Source organism: Arachis hypogaea, chromosome 14 (assembly GCF_003086295.3).
Source record: "Arachis hypogaea cultivar Tifrunner chromosome 14, arahy.Tifrunner.gnm2.J5K5, whole genome shotgun sequence".
In the NCBI taxonomy this organism is placed as follows: Eukaryota; Viridiplantae; Streptophyta; class Magnoliopsida; order Fabales; family Fabaceae; genus Arachis; species Arachis hypogaea.
Window position 1 is genome coordinate 1,388,168 of NC_092049.1, and position 14,202 is coordinate 1,402,369.

The 14,202-nt window shown below is 33.9% G+C and overlaps 1 protein-coding gene across 2 annotated transcripts; it reads left to right on the top strand.

Moving 5' to 3' along the window:
* The first annotated feature begins 1,119 nt into the window (after nucleotides 1-1,119).
* On the top strand, nucleotides 1,120-14,111 carry LOC112740862 (methionine aminopeptidase 2B). Of its 2 annotated transcripts, none has more exons than XM_025789543.2 (12): nucleotides 1,120-1,589; nucleotides 1,694-1,829; nucleotides 2,833-2,869; nucleotides 2,956-3,063; nucleotides 5,678-5,777; nucleotides 6,518-6,663; nucleotides 6,743-6,834; nucleotides 6,930-7,024; nucleotides 11,721-11,817; nucleotides 13,197-13,340; nucleotides 13,425-13,642; nucleotides 13,825-14,111. In XM_025789543.2, the coding sequence occupies exons 2-12, from the start codon at nucleotides 1,703-1,705 to the stop codon at nucleotides 13,933-13,935; spliced, it is 1,275 nt and encodes a 424-aa protein (XP_025645328.1). In that variant the 5' UTR covers nucleotides 1,120-1,589; nucleotides 1,694-1,702; the 3' UTR covers nucleotides 13,936-14,111. The 2 variants fall into 2 exon arrangements, with proteins under 2 accessions (XP_025645328.1, XP_025645329.1); XM_025789544.3 differs by having other exon boundaries at nucleotides 1,441-1,589; nucleotides 1,687-1,829.
* Nucleotides 14,112-14,202: the final 91 nt, after the last annotated feature.

Consider the following 14,202-nt stretch of genomic DNA (forward strand, 5'->3'; position numbering starts at 1 on the left):
CTTATAATCAGATTAAAACAAACACACATAAAAAAAATACTAAAAGATAAAAATAATTAAATTAAGATTATAATGTCTAATATAATCAAGCATCATTCAACCTAGTAGGATCTTTTAGTCATTTAAAATAAAGTAAAATGATATTTTATAATTTAATATAAAAGTCCAATAAATATACTTGGTTTGGGTCTAATTATAAGAATAAAATTAATTTTAAATATAAATAGGATAAATAAGAATAAAAACTAGTATAATAGATTATTCAATTTATAAAATGTCAATATGATTTTTTCAACAATTGTTTAAATATAAATTATGTGTCATTATTATGTGAAATGTACTATTTAAATTATAAAGTTGTGTGTCATTAATACATGAAAGGGACTATTTTAATTATAATTCACTTATGTAATGTAATTTTAATTTACAATTAGATTTGTCAAAAGTGGAGTGTTAGGGGCCATCAATTTTTGTGATTTGTAGCCATCAAGTAGTCATCAATGATGTTTTTAATGGTGTGAAATTTCATTCAACGGTATGAGATTACTTACTTTTCTTTTGCTAGTTACATGCTGGCCAAAATTTAATAAAGTTGTTGGCTCTTCAACTTTTTCTTGTCAAAAAAATAAAAAAATTGGATAATAAATTAGATATAATAGAAATTTATTTGTGTGGAGAGTGAAATAGTCATTTTGGTAATTAAAAGAGTGAAATGTGATTGTGCCACATGTGCAAATGAGTAAAAAAATATACTTTAATTTTAAATTAATTTAATATCAAATAAATCCTAAAATTAAAAAAAATTACATAAAGATCCTAATCTTTTAAGGGCCTTGATATTCTTTCACCATAGTAGAACTCTCCAAGAAAATAACACCTACTAACAAAAAAGCATTGTAAACAAAAAGACATATCTTATAACCAACAAAAATTCACCTCATCCCTATCCTAAGAATACTTCAGGAATCTATAGTAAATCCAAGAAAGTATAATTGGGATTTGGGATGCATCCACTCAAGTCACTCACTCACTTTTGAATTGATACTTGATAGCCATGCATAATCAATGAGATCCATCATGTAATAACACACTCGATAGGGTGTATATAGTTTTTTTTTTTTTTTTTTTACCAAAGATATGAGATTCAAACTCGCAACCTCTTATTTGAGTATGGGGAGATTATGCCATTTGAGCTATAATTTATTGGCGGATAGGGTGTATATAGTTAAAGTTAATAAAAAAATCAAACCTAATTTTAGTTAACTAGAAATTTAGTTTAAGTTAATAACCAAACCGGTTTAAAATGATAAAATCGGTTATTAACCAATTACAAAATTATTAAATCGATTTTAAAATCAATTTAAAAAAAAAATAAAAAGCTGGTTTTTGCATGTAAAATCCGGTTTTTGTATATAAAAACTGGTTTGATGGATGGTACTTGCATCCCCACTTGTTTTGATATCAAAATTAAACCAAAGAATAAACCCTAAACCTTTATCAATTGCTCTTCTTCTTTGTCGGGCACCCCACCCTCCCTCTACGACTCTAGCTTGCCGTTAACGGTGCGGCTCTCTTTGTCCACGATCGTGGTACTCCATCTCTCTTTCTATCTCTAATCGTGTTTGATTTACATTTGATTTGTTATTCTTGAGTTTTATTTAAAGACACCATATGAGTATGTCAAAGTATACAGGTCTTAGCTATGGCGGAGGTAATTTCTCATCCAAACACTACACTCGAGGAAAAGGAAGCTTTAGAACCTGAAAGTAGTGGAGAAGGGGCTGGTGAGCTTCCTCCATCATCACAAAAAGAGGGAGAAGAAACAAAAGGTAATTATTATGTTGTTCTTTGAATCTGTTATGCACAATTTCCAATATCCTTCTTATGGAATTGGCATTGGCGAGTTAAAAACATTATACAAGTTCCTATTTGTCCGTTTTGTCAGTAAATTCAATTTATTTATTCATTTAACTTATTCACTCCTGCGAGATCTTTTGAATGGTAAAATCTATCAATATGAATTTTCTATTTCAATTTGCAATTGAAAGTTCTGTTTCCAGATGGTCATTGTTCTTGTAATATAATATTGTATCTTAAAGCACCTAATGTAAGATATACATACATAACATAAAAGAGATGCTCAAGATACACCTAATGTCACTGCAGTTCCACTTGCATCATGTGGCACACACATCATGATATCTTGGTACTCTATTGCTTTTCTTTATAGCTATCCCCTAACATTGCTTTGAAACAATCAGTATATGGTTAAGTTTTTTTAATTAATGGACTTAATTAGTTGGACTAGCTATCTTAAATAAATTATTAATACATCAAGTAGAAAGTTGAATTGTTGCTTAAGTAAATAACACTTTGAATCCAGTAAAACTAGAGGAACCATAAACTTTCCTCCATAGCACAAAGTTTTGGATTGAGTAGGTTGGAAGGAAAACAAATCATGGCTTATCAAATAACCTTTGAGCTTTCAATCATTCATGTATGATTTTTATGAGCATTCTTTCACATTGCAGAGAAGATACAGCAACCTTTCCTCACATTTACTTGTATGTGAATCACAACATTTATTATTTTAACATATCTAAGGCAGGCTGAAATAACAACATCATGTGAATGAAGGAACAACTAAATAATCAAAGCAACATTTATAATTAAAAATAATATTACTATGGTCTCACTAGATGCAACGTGATTCCCACTTTCACCGTTTCTCATTTAGGACTTAGGCATATGCAAACAACAATTTTCATTTTAGTTGGCCTTCCATACATTGAGTTGTATTGATCATTGAACATACGCTTTTTCTTTTGACAGAAACTTCGAAGAAAAAAAAGAAGAAATCCAAAAGCAAGTGAGGACTTAAATTGGCATGAGTGATTATTCTCCTAATCATTAATAACTTCTTCTCAAGAATGGTTGTTGTCTTTCTTTTTCCAGGAAAAAGAAAGAGATCCTTGAGCAGTCTGATCCGCCATCAATTCCTGTTCTTGAACTTTTCCCATCTGGAGATTTTCCTGAAGGTGAAATTCAGCAGTACAAAGACGAGTAAGTTAATGGCAAATTTTTTAATTTGAGCATCTGGTTTATCAATTTTTCTTTGACTTTGATTCCTTTCTTTTATTTGTTATATTTTTGGGGTTAATTTTAAAAGTGAGAAAGAATGAAATGCCATTACAGAGGAAGCATCTTATCTGAATAATCTTGCATGTCTCATCAACTTGATTTAAAATACAAAAGCACCGCAACCATATTTATTAGCGTAGCTCAGTATCAGAAATAACCAAAGAAAACCAGTATTTTAAAAAACTAAATTTGGTTGGTTGGTTTTTAAGTGGAATTGTTCTTAGAATAGTTCATGTGAACCATATAAATCAACATGTTAATAAGTGGTTTTAGATCAATGAACTTGTGAAACCTTGCAAACCAGGCAGTTTTGACCAGTTTAACTGGTTTAATTTTGTTTACTATTTTGGAAAAAAATGGAAAATTCAGGTTTTGAAGAAGGGAAATGATGGAAGCTTGCACAATCTGTTGACATTGTGCCAATTACATTTTCATGCTGTTGTCATGGAAGCGGTGTATATACTTTCTAACATATGAACAAGAAACTTGATTTTATATTAATTTTTAATATCTTTAAGTTTGAATAATTTTATATCTTGTTATGTCATAGTAATTCTATTTTATTATTTTAAGAAAAACAAACATAAAAACAACGGATTTTAAATAACATGACATGCTTTAACTAATCCATTGATATTAAATTTTAATAGTTTTAAATTGCAAATTACATTCTGGTTTTATAATGTTATAGAAGAGATATTTAGTGTAAAATATAGGGAATCAACTTTTAGTTAGCCAACATTAGCCAACTTTTTTTTTCTAGTTCTAAAAATTCTCATTTATTGGAGGATTTAGGGTTTATAATTTAGAATTTAGAGTTAAAGGTTTATGATTTAGGGTCTAGAATTTAAGATAAACAATAATTTTAAAAAAATTGATTGATATTGCCCGCAAAAAGTTGGCTCCCTATTATTACTATATTATATATCATAAAACAACTAGGACATATCTCACTAGGTGGGTTCACTGTATTGATTTGGTGATGCCATAGTTTTCTGTCATAAATCATCTTAGCTCATAAACTGTTAACATCTAAATCTCATTTAATAGTTTTACCTAATATATCACAACCTATCTTATACACATCTTGCACCTACCTGACATCATCTTGTTAGGCAAAACTTCAAGGTCTCTGTTCAGGTTTTCAATCTTCAGTTCATCAATAGTCAATATTTTGCACCATGGCTATGACTGATAATGAACTATCTCTGACTCTATTTCACCTCAACCAGCCTCATCCATGACATGGTCTCATTCACCATCTTGATGCTAAGTGCTCTCTGTTTCTTACTTACACTCAAATGGAAGCTTTGGCCTGTGGCTTACACACCTCCAATCTCTGTTTTCAACAGGCTTGTGTTGTGTTTTCTTTCCCTTTTTAAGAAACAGCTCCTGCTATTGGTTTTGTGCTTTATTCTCCAGATTCTGTTTCACACTGGTTTCTACTTAGCTCCATTCCATATAATCTGATATTCATGCAACTTCTTTGATTTGGCCTGCATTATTTGGTTATGCTTGCTAATTATTTTATTTCTCTTATTGATTTAATTTTATTTTCTTGGGTTAAATCAATTGTCTGACTCCCTAGTCTTGTTTATTGTCATAAAGAAGTTTTGACAACTGTTGGGAACATTATTTGCACTATTTTCCTTTTCAGATTTTTAGATTATTTTGGTTTATTTTTCCCCAATATCAGCTATCTTCCTTTTAGTGGTTGCTGTGTTGCTATGGCATTTTTGGATGTGGCTTTTCCATGTTGCATTATGTCAATAATTACTTGACTTGAATACGTAGGTCTTGGTTTCGTAGCTTATTTGTCATTATTCTTAGAACTGATTGGGCTTAGCTCAAACCTAGAAGTTACTTAATAGAAGGGTGCCCAAGCACCTTCTCTGGTCAATGTGGGAACAATTAGATGATTTTTATTTTGCTAAATACCTAAGGATATTGTGGAACCATACCTTAAATGTTAGCTTTTAAGGGGAAAGAACCACTCTCCTTAAGTACAACATTAAACATCCCATACTACTCATATCCAAGTTCCTAACATATGATTATGGGTAAACATCTGTAATATAAGAGTATTAGAGAAGACATAAGTTGCTTATGTCATGTTAATGGATAGTGGACAAATAAAATCAGGGAAATACAAACTAGTAACGGATTATCCTTAGTTGCTCAACCATGAATCCATGTACAAACTTCTAGGACCCATTTCAAATCTGAATGAAGCCAAATGAAAGAAAGAAACAGTTTACATAAAGATATTACTAGAGCTCAGATGATATTGTCTCTTTTGTCGAATTCATTTTTACACAAGTGATGTTTGTGGGCTTCCATGGCAAATGGAGAAGTCCATTGATGAAACAATTGCAAGGGTAAAAACAGCTACTACTTGTGTATCATTTTATTGTCGCCACTGACCTGGGTATTTTTATTTCTGTCCTTTCTTGATACCTCATTTTGTTGACCTCATTATTGTGAATTTTCAAATATCCTTATGTTTTAGCTGATATGATGGTTACTGTTATGCCAGTAACCTATGGAGAACTACATCAGAGGAGAAGAGAGAGCTGGAGCGCCTTGAGAAACCAATCTATAATTCGGTTCGTCGAGCAGCAGAAGTTCATCGTCAGGTTTCAATTTTGTTTTGAATTTCAGCATTAGTTTTGATGGCTACTTTTTTATGCAAAAATTGTATGTTAGTGTAGTTTAACTTCTTTTGATAGGGAGGAGGACTTGAATTGGGGTATGTGAAGTGAATGAAATGGTTTTTATGTTTTGTTTAGATTTTCATCTGTTTTAAATATTCTCAGGATTCTTTTGTAGCAGTTGCTGAAAACGGAAAATGGTAGTTTATTCTTTTTCCATTTATGCATGCCCCTCTATTTTCAGACTTTGAGAATTTGGGGAGAACATTAAGAGTGGATTTTGATCTAGGAGGACCTTTCAAGAGAGATTTGGGTTCACTGTAAATACAATAACTTATTTTACAAAGTGTAAAAATATTACAATATACTAGCTACAATAGTACAATGCTACAAATAAAAAGTTTCTTTCTCCTCTTTCTAATTCGGATGAAAAAGGTGGGCCTTGGGGGCAGTGATTGGTAGCTGTCTCGTGCACTGGGCTGGGCTGCCCTTACTTTTGTTTACAATTGAATGTCAAAAAAATTAATTTTCTTTGCATCTTATTCCTCTAGCCTTCATTACATGTCAACACAAAAGAGGATGTTATTTTTCTAGCTGTGTTTGTCTCATCACTTTGTCTACATTCGAATGAAGAGCCGGGTGAAATTGCATTTTGTGCTTGGTAATAGGATCTTGACTTTGTGTTATACATTAGCTTATTACATATGCTTTCTCTGTCTAATTAGGTTCGCAAATATATGAGAAGCATTTTAAAGCCTGGAATGCTGATGACTGACTTGTGTGAAACATTGGAGAATACTGTTCGGAAGCTAATATCAGAGGATGGCCTGCAAGCAGGCATTGCATTCCCCACAGGATGCTCTTTGAATTGGTGATAGTTTGCTCTCTTTTTATTTTTTATTTTTTCTAGATCACGGAATCGCCTTCCAACAAATTTCTTTGTTCTCTAGGGTTGCAGCTCATTGGACCCCAAATTCAGGAGACAAGACTGTGCTTCAGTATGATGATGTAATGAAGTTGGATTTTGGCACCCATGTAGACGGTAATACCCAAAATGATTGTATATCATCTTAATACTTCTAAATAAGTTAACTTCAGTAATTGTTAAGTGCCATTAATAATGAGTTTTGTCTGTAGGATATATTGTTGATTGTGCTTTTACCGTGGCATTCAACCCAATGTTTGACCCTCTGCTCGAAGCCTCACGTGAAGCAACCAATACTGGTATTAAGGTACTTCCTAGGAAGATGCTCAACCTTTCGGCAAGTTGTTTTCATCCATGTCACGGAGAAGCATTAAGACATTTATGAGACTAATTGTTCCACTAAATTTGAAATTCCATTAATAAGTGATCTTGTTTGGCTTCATTGACAAAAATCTAATATTAGATAAACAAGAAAGTGAAACATAATGGTGAAAGATATGGTTGCTAGGTATTTGAGAGATCCAACTGCACTCCCAGGTCCTTACCGTTTGAGACACCTCCCTTGTACCACCGCCCTTTCATAAATAGTTCTAACTACCTTTTCTATTCAAGATATTCTTTCGCTTGTCTAGCCATGCCTAGACTGCAAGGCTAATTACCAAACCCCTTACCCATGCATTTACCACATGTCCTACTTATTTGCAACTCCCCCTGTATACTCTCTTACATATTTTGTGGGTATGGTAAAATGATATTGCCAATTGAAATCAATTGCATTTTTCTGATATCAATATCAAGGATCCTAACAGGGGTCTAACTCAAGATCTAGTTGAGATGGATTAATGGTCACTATCTTACAACACCTTCATTTGTGTTTCATAACATGAAATATAAGTATCAATCTCTTTCATATTAATGAAAGACAGGGTAATGGTTTTAGGAAATACATATAAGTGTTTCAAGATAGAGTACTTTATAATGTCTTTTAATAGTGTTGTATTGAAAGACTGAGCTGAGAGTTTTTTTTAATAAGGTGACAATGGAATAACATGTCACAGTTCTAGGTAAAATTCATTTTGGGAAATGTGCTTGTTGATTAAATGGGTCAAATGATGCTATTAGTTTTGATTGTATTGTTAGGATGTTTACTTTTATCTAGGAAGACACAAGTGAGAAATATTCACATTTCACTTGTTGCTCAATCTCTATGGTTTAACCTTAATTTGATTGGAAGATTATTGCATTGAAAAGACTTGACCATATGTGGCCAAAAGCCCAAAACCCTTTTGGCACTGGTGTAGTCATGGCATTAATTGCAACCCAACAAACTTGCAAGTTTGGAAGTTTGTAATCTGAAGTTTATTATGTACCATTTATGTGCCTTTCCTTTTTTGTCTACATAAATTGGCAAGCTCATCTACATAACCCTTCCCATTGCAAAGTTTCTTCCTTGTTCATCATCCCATGTTGAATATTTTGTAGGTTTCACTACTAGATTAATGGATAAAATTTTTTTCAATTTCTTACCACCAGTTGTTAAAAAAAGAAAGAAGAAATAATGTTAGAATATTTGCTGCTATCATACACTACAATTCATGCTATATCATGATAGGAGCGAATCTTCTAAGAATAGTTGTCTTTTCTTTTTTAAATATAAATTTGTATATACGAATATGTCTATGTATAATATATATACATATAAATCAACTGAAAGTTTAAAAATGCAAGTTCTAATTACAAATTTGGTGAAACGGTAGGAACTTACAAAGTAATTAAAAGCTGAAAGTAGATTAACCTGAGAAGAAAAAGCTAGAACCATTTTTGTAATAACATTCTAATTCTTAAATGATATCAAAACATACAAAAAAAATTCCCTCTCTTTTCGAAAGTATGTAGTGCTAGTTTAGGATCGGCTGTACATTTGGTTTTTGAGTGGTTTATGGTTAACTTGTGGATTTCACTGTTAGGTACTTTTGATGAATGTAGGGTTTCTCCTGGGACTTTGCATTAGTTTTTATTTAACAAATTTGATGATTTATTTATTTATTGATTGCTCTTGGATATGAAAAGAAGATTTTTTACAAAGAAAAAGAGTATTAAAAAAGAGGATGGGGAATCCTCATATTACATGCAAAAGGACATGATTAACATTTAACACTCTAAGCTAGCGTTTGCTAGTTGAGACAGGCTACAAATATGAAAGAGTTAAAAACAGAAAGATAGAAAATTGATGTCCCCTTTTTCGCTACTTTTTGGAAGGACAGAAAATACAGAAAACTTGTGTCTTGGGACAGATTGCGATGGTTACCTGCTTCCAACTTGAAACACATTTTTTTGTACTTTATTCGCCTTGTTCATTTTCTGTCTCACTTACCAAACATACCCTAAGGGATAAACTGCATAGCCATGCCAGGTCATTCCTTTTCACATGAGATTGACACCAAAGAGAAATAAAAAAGGTAATCCTGAGATAAAATCAATAATAGGAAAGGAATCATTAAAATCCTTATCGTTCCTTTCCTTTCCAACCAAGTACACCAAATCAATACAAAAGTTAAGTTCTACCACAGAATCTTTGCTTCTTTAGACAAGACATTTTTTCTGAACTTTGGAGGAAGAAACTGGTATTGATCCATAGGCCGTACCTGGATTCACTGAATATACCAAAATGTATGATCCGAGAGATCTCGTGATAGAATTTAAACCACCCATTATGCGCATATTAGATGACAAAGCCATTAGAGGTCTGTGCTTCTGAAGCATGCCATTAGTGTTTATTTGATTAAGAACATCAGTGCAAACAAAAGCTTTAACCTTTGAAGATGATTGGATTTCTATATTAGTTTATCCTAGGAAATCACGAATTGGAAACAACGATGTACATGAGAAAATACTAGAGGAGTGAAGTATCCTAGTCTTGATGTCAAAGGTGTTGGGTTAGTGGACAGGATTAAACAAAGGATGATATACCATGGGCATGGGTCATGTTTATCTCCCTGGTACCTGTATTCATGTGTATTAAAAATTTGACATAAAACTACTAAATTTGTATAGTGTATGATTTGGATTTCTATTTATGCTTACTATATAAAAAACTTGTATTACACTAATTGTTAGATGACTTAGATCACTATAAGTCATACTGTGGTACTAAAATTTCAAGAATTTTTATAATTACTGGTTGCCCCATGGATATCCGCAGGTGCTCATCTGTCTACGGAAATTATAAGTGAGAGCGGGGCGGGGAATGGGGCCTTATCCTCCACTCTCCCCTGTTAAGATTCCTCCTTCAAAGTTTAAACATAAATAATCACGAATTTGAGTGTCAACAATAATTTGTTAAACTAAGTTTAATAATAATTGGCAATTAATATATAGGGATGGATCTTATGCAATTTGGGGTTGTGTGCTGATCAATCATTAGAAAGTGCAACGTGGTTGTAGCATCATTCACAGAGTGGTGGGGTTGCTGAAGCATTCATTGCTGTTTCACATTGGATCTGTTGAGGATAGGCTGCCTAAAGGTAGGCAACTGCAATGGGGATGCCATTAGTAGAAAATCATGCTTGAAAGCAATTGCCGGTTGTTGGCCCTAGAGAACTATGGCGAATGTTGGCTAAAATCCATGACTAGACTTTGCCAAATAATGACATGGAGATAAATATGGGGTAATAGGAGTGGTGATGTGTGTTAGCAAAAGAAAGTTTCAGCAATGAACAATGGGTACCCGTGGAGTCGACCTTTTATGGATTCTCTACATACAGACTTGAAAATCTGAGTGAATTGCTTGGGAGAAAGATACTCTTACCATTGTTGCATATGATTATGCAATGCATGAAAGGAATTGCTTGAACTTGGTATTTAGTATCTTATCTAATCTTTAGCTTTGGGTCAATATCTAATCTAATCTTAATATAACAGATATTCTAGGATTATGTACAAGATAATCATATGAACATGTATGAACAGTGAATTATCTTAATTGTTTCTAATGTGTCTATATGAGTACATATTAGTCTTGTAGGGAACCACACCTTAACAGCTAGCTCTTAAGGGGGGAAGAATCACTCCTTTTAAATACAGTATAGAGCATCCCATACTACTCAATATGGGACTTTCCATAATAACCAAGTCCTTAACAATACACCAGCCCTAGAGGCCTGCTGTCCACAGCGGCCTCACTCTATCAACATTGACCTAGCTGTAGCCACTCTGCTATCGTCTATTAGTATTCAGTACTCACCGTAATCCAGCCTATAAGTAGCCCTTCCCGTGCTGCAGACAACCTGGCTTTAATACCATAAATATTAAGACTATGTAGATGCAGCAGAATAAGAACAGAGAATGTTGGAGTAGAAGTGGAGAGAGTAGACAACCTGGCTTTAATACCATAAATATTAAGACTATGTAGATGCAGCAGAATAAGAACAGAGAATGTTGGAGTAGAAGTGGAGAGAGTAGACGAAAGAATGAAGAAAGCAGAGAGGCTGAAAGATATCAGAGTGACAGGATTCCATCCTCTCTGAGTGTATTAATGGAAGAACAAAATGCAGAAAAGTAGAGCACAAGGCACCATCAGAGGTTACCAGTCCGTCCTTGTCTAAATTCTTCCTTATCTCTTTTAATTCCCGTCACCTCTCTTGTATGCATTTTCAACTCTCCTATAACAGAATCATCCCACACTCACGCCCTCCCCACTAACATTTCCAGCTGTCCTATTTGTTGCATCAGTAAGTCCCATTCTACTTTTATTTTCAAATCTCTCTTTCATTCTTTTGCTGTAAGTAAAAGGCAAGAGAACTATTTTTCCCCTCTTCTCTCTTCTTTTCCCTCATTCTACTTGTCGGGTACTCAACAATGAGAATGTTTAGATAAAGATTTTGTTGATGGGAAACTAATGAACCACGACATATGTTTTTCTTGATTCTTTTGGTTTTTTGTTCTGGGTTTACACCAATGAGGTTGTGTTATAATCTTACAAGATGTTTTACCTTACTATTCAGGAAGCTGGAATTGATGTGCGCCTTTGTGATATTGGTGCTGCAATTCAAGAGGTCATGGAGTCCTACGAGGTTGAGATTAATGGGAAGGTGTATCAAGGTATGAAACTACTGTTGTTATTCCTCTCTCTTTTCATATTTATTTTATTTTTCTGATCTAGATAAATTGAACTTTAGCTTGGAAAAAGTAGATTATTTACAATTTTCTGTTTTAGATGTAATGGGGAACTTTATGGTAGGAGCATTTATTTTGTGGTTCATGGTTGATCTTCCTATCCCTATAAATTCAACCATGAGTAACTTTGTACTTGTTAGAAATACATAGAGTATTCTATAATATCTCTATCATATCTTAACACACCAAATAATCTCTTAGGATTAGTTTTGATATTAGCTATTATTATCCAATGATTTCCTTATCTATGATTAAGGTTTCACTACTATTTGTTACATACCCGGATATTGCTGATGAGATGAGAGGAGAAGTATCTAATCCTAAGTGAGGGAAGATTCAACCATTACCATTTCGTTATAGTAGAGAGAAAAGATTGGAGGGCAGAAAGGGAAACAGTGGAAGGGGGAATATCCTTGTAACCAACCTGCCACCTGGCTCAGTTAGTGAGGTAAGCGTGAGAGGGGATCAGGAGGTGTAATCCTAACCGAATTGGGTAAGTGAGGGGAGGGAGTATTAGTAGTAACAGAATTTGTTCCTTTTTTAAAATTTTGAGATGGGGGTGGGAACTGGGAAGGAGGAGGTAGGCATCAGAGTGAGAGAATATAACAGAACTAGGAGTGAGGCTGGCTCTCTGTCATGAAATTCCTGTAGTAACTTAGGAATCCATTTTGAATTTTTGGGATTTCCCAGCCTTCCTTCGTATAACAACCTTCTATTTTTCAATTCAAACCCCACTGGAACCTCTTCTTCTCCCTTTAGTAAGATCTGAACTATGTCGCGCAATTTCTCATCCCTCTGCACTTAGTCTTCTAACTTATCCCACTCCACTGGCCACTGATAAAGAAGAGCGCTGGAACTTCTGGGAAAGCGCATCTAACACTCTATTCTTCCCTCTTTCCTTGTATCTTACCTCAAAATTGTATCCTAGGAGCTTGGTCATCCACTTCTGCTGTTCTTCCCCTCCAATTCTCCTGGGTTTGTTTACCCAGTGCTGTGTGCGCTTTTAATCATATACGTAACAGTGTTACATTCATTTTGCTTGATTATTGATGCCTTCATTTTGTCGAGACATGGGTTTAAGAGAAGTTAAAATGGCCGAGTGTTCCTTTTTATAGCTTCATGGCATTAATTTTCTCCGTATTCCTTACCCACCATGTTTAATGTGAAAAATTGTATCCTTTATGTGAAAGCTTACAATGCCCAATAAACAGGCCAAAGGGGTAGTTATAATCAGTTGCCAACATTTTTCAATATTATCCATCATATCTGCTGCGGGGTATACTTTAACGAGAATGTTATTGCAGTTAAGAGTATACGGAATCTGAATGGACATAGCATTGGACGCTACCAAATACATGCAGGAAAATCTGTTCCCATAGTGAAAGGAGGAGAGCAGACTAAAATGGAAGAGGGTGAATTTTTCGCTATTGAAACCTTTGGATCTACAGGTAACAGTTTCTTCTGTTGTAAGATATCTGTTGCAAATGGCTTGAAATAAATCATGATGGAATTGGTTTTGAATTTATATTCAGGAAAAGGATATGTGCGCGAAGACCTGGAGTGCAGCCACTACATGAAAAATTTTGACGTTGGTCATATACCTCTTAGGTTGCCTAGGGCTAAGCAATTATTGGCCACTATTAACAAAAACTTCTCTACTTTAGCCTTTTGTAGAAGGTATTTAGATCGCCTTGGGGAGACTAAATACTTAATGGCGTTGAAGAACCTGTGTGACGCTGGCATTGTTCAGGTATGTATGTTCCACTAATTAGCCACCTAGAATAGAAATTTTGTATGTGAATTTATTGATATATTTTTTGTCACATTAAATGTTGAATGAGTGTTGCGGTGATTGCTGTGTTCTATATTAGCATTAAGCTTATTTAAGTTCACAATGACTGATTTGTGATATCTTAACTGGTCTTCATGCAGCCCTATCCCCCTCTATGTGATGTGAAAGGAAGCTATGTATCACAGTTTGAACATACAATCCTTCTCCGGCCAACATGCAAAGAAGTTATATCTAAGGGCGATGACTACTGACTTGGATATAAAGTGGTTTGATTAATATTATTATATATCTATAGACATTGTACTGTTTTTTTTTAATATTTTTTATTTAAAAAAACAAACTCTTCTTCCTGTAACATCAACTGTATTGTTCTATACTCTGACACACGTCTTCCGATTTGATGGTAGTCACTTCATCATTGGGCATATTTTCTGGTTCGTGTTAGTATCTTATTCGATAGATCTTATTAAGGTTGAAGAGATGACCATTCGACTTATTTAGGTTGCATTTGGATTGTC

Excerpts from the sequence above, each read along its gene's own strand:
- LOC112740862 (XM_025789543.2), top strand. The coding sequence starts at position 1,703 with ATGGCGGAGGTAATTTCTCATCCAAACACTACACTCGAGGAAAAGGAA. Across the intron at positions 7,025-11,720 it reads CAACCAATACTGGTATTAAG|GAAGCTGGAATTGATGTGCG; the intron begins GTACTTCCTAGG and ends CTTACTATTCAG. Across the intron at positions 13,341-13,424 it reads TGAAACCTTTGGATCTACAG|GAAAAGGATATGTGCGCGAA; the intron begins GTAACAGTTTCT and ends ATTTATATTCAG.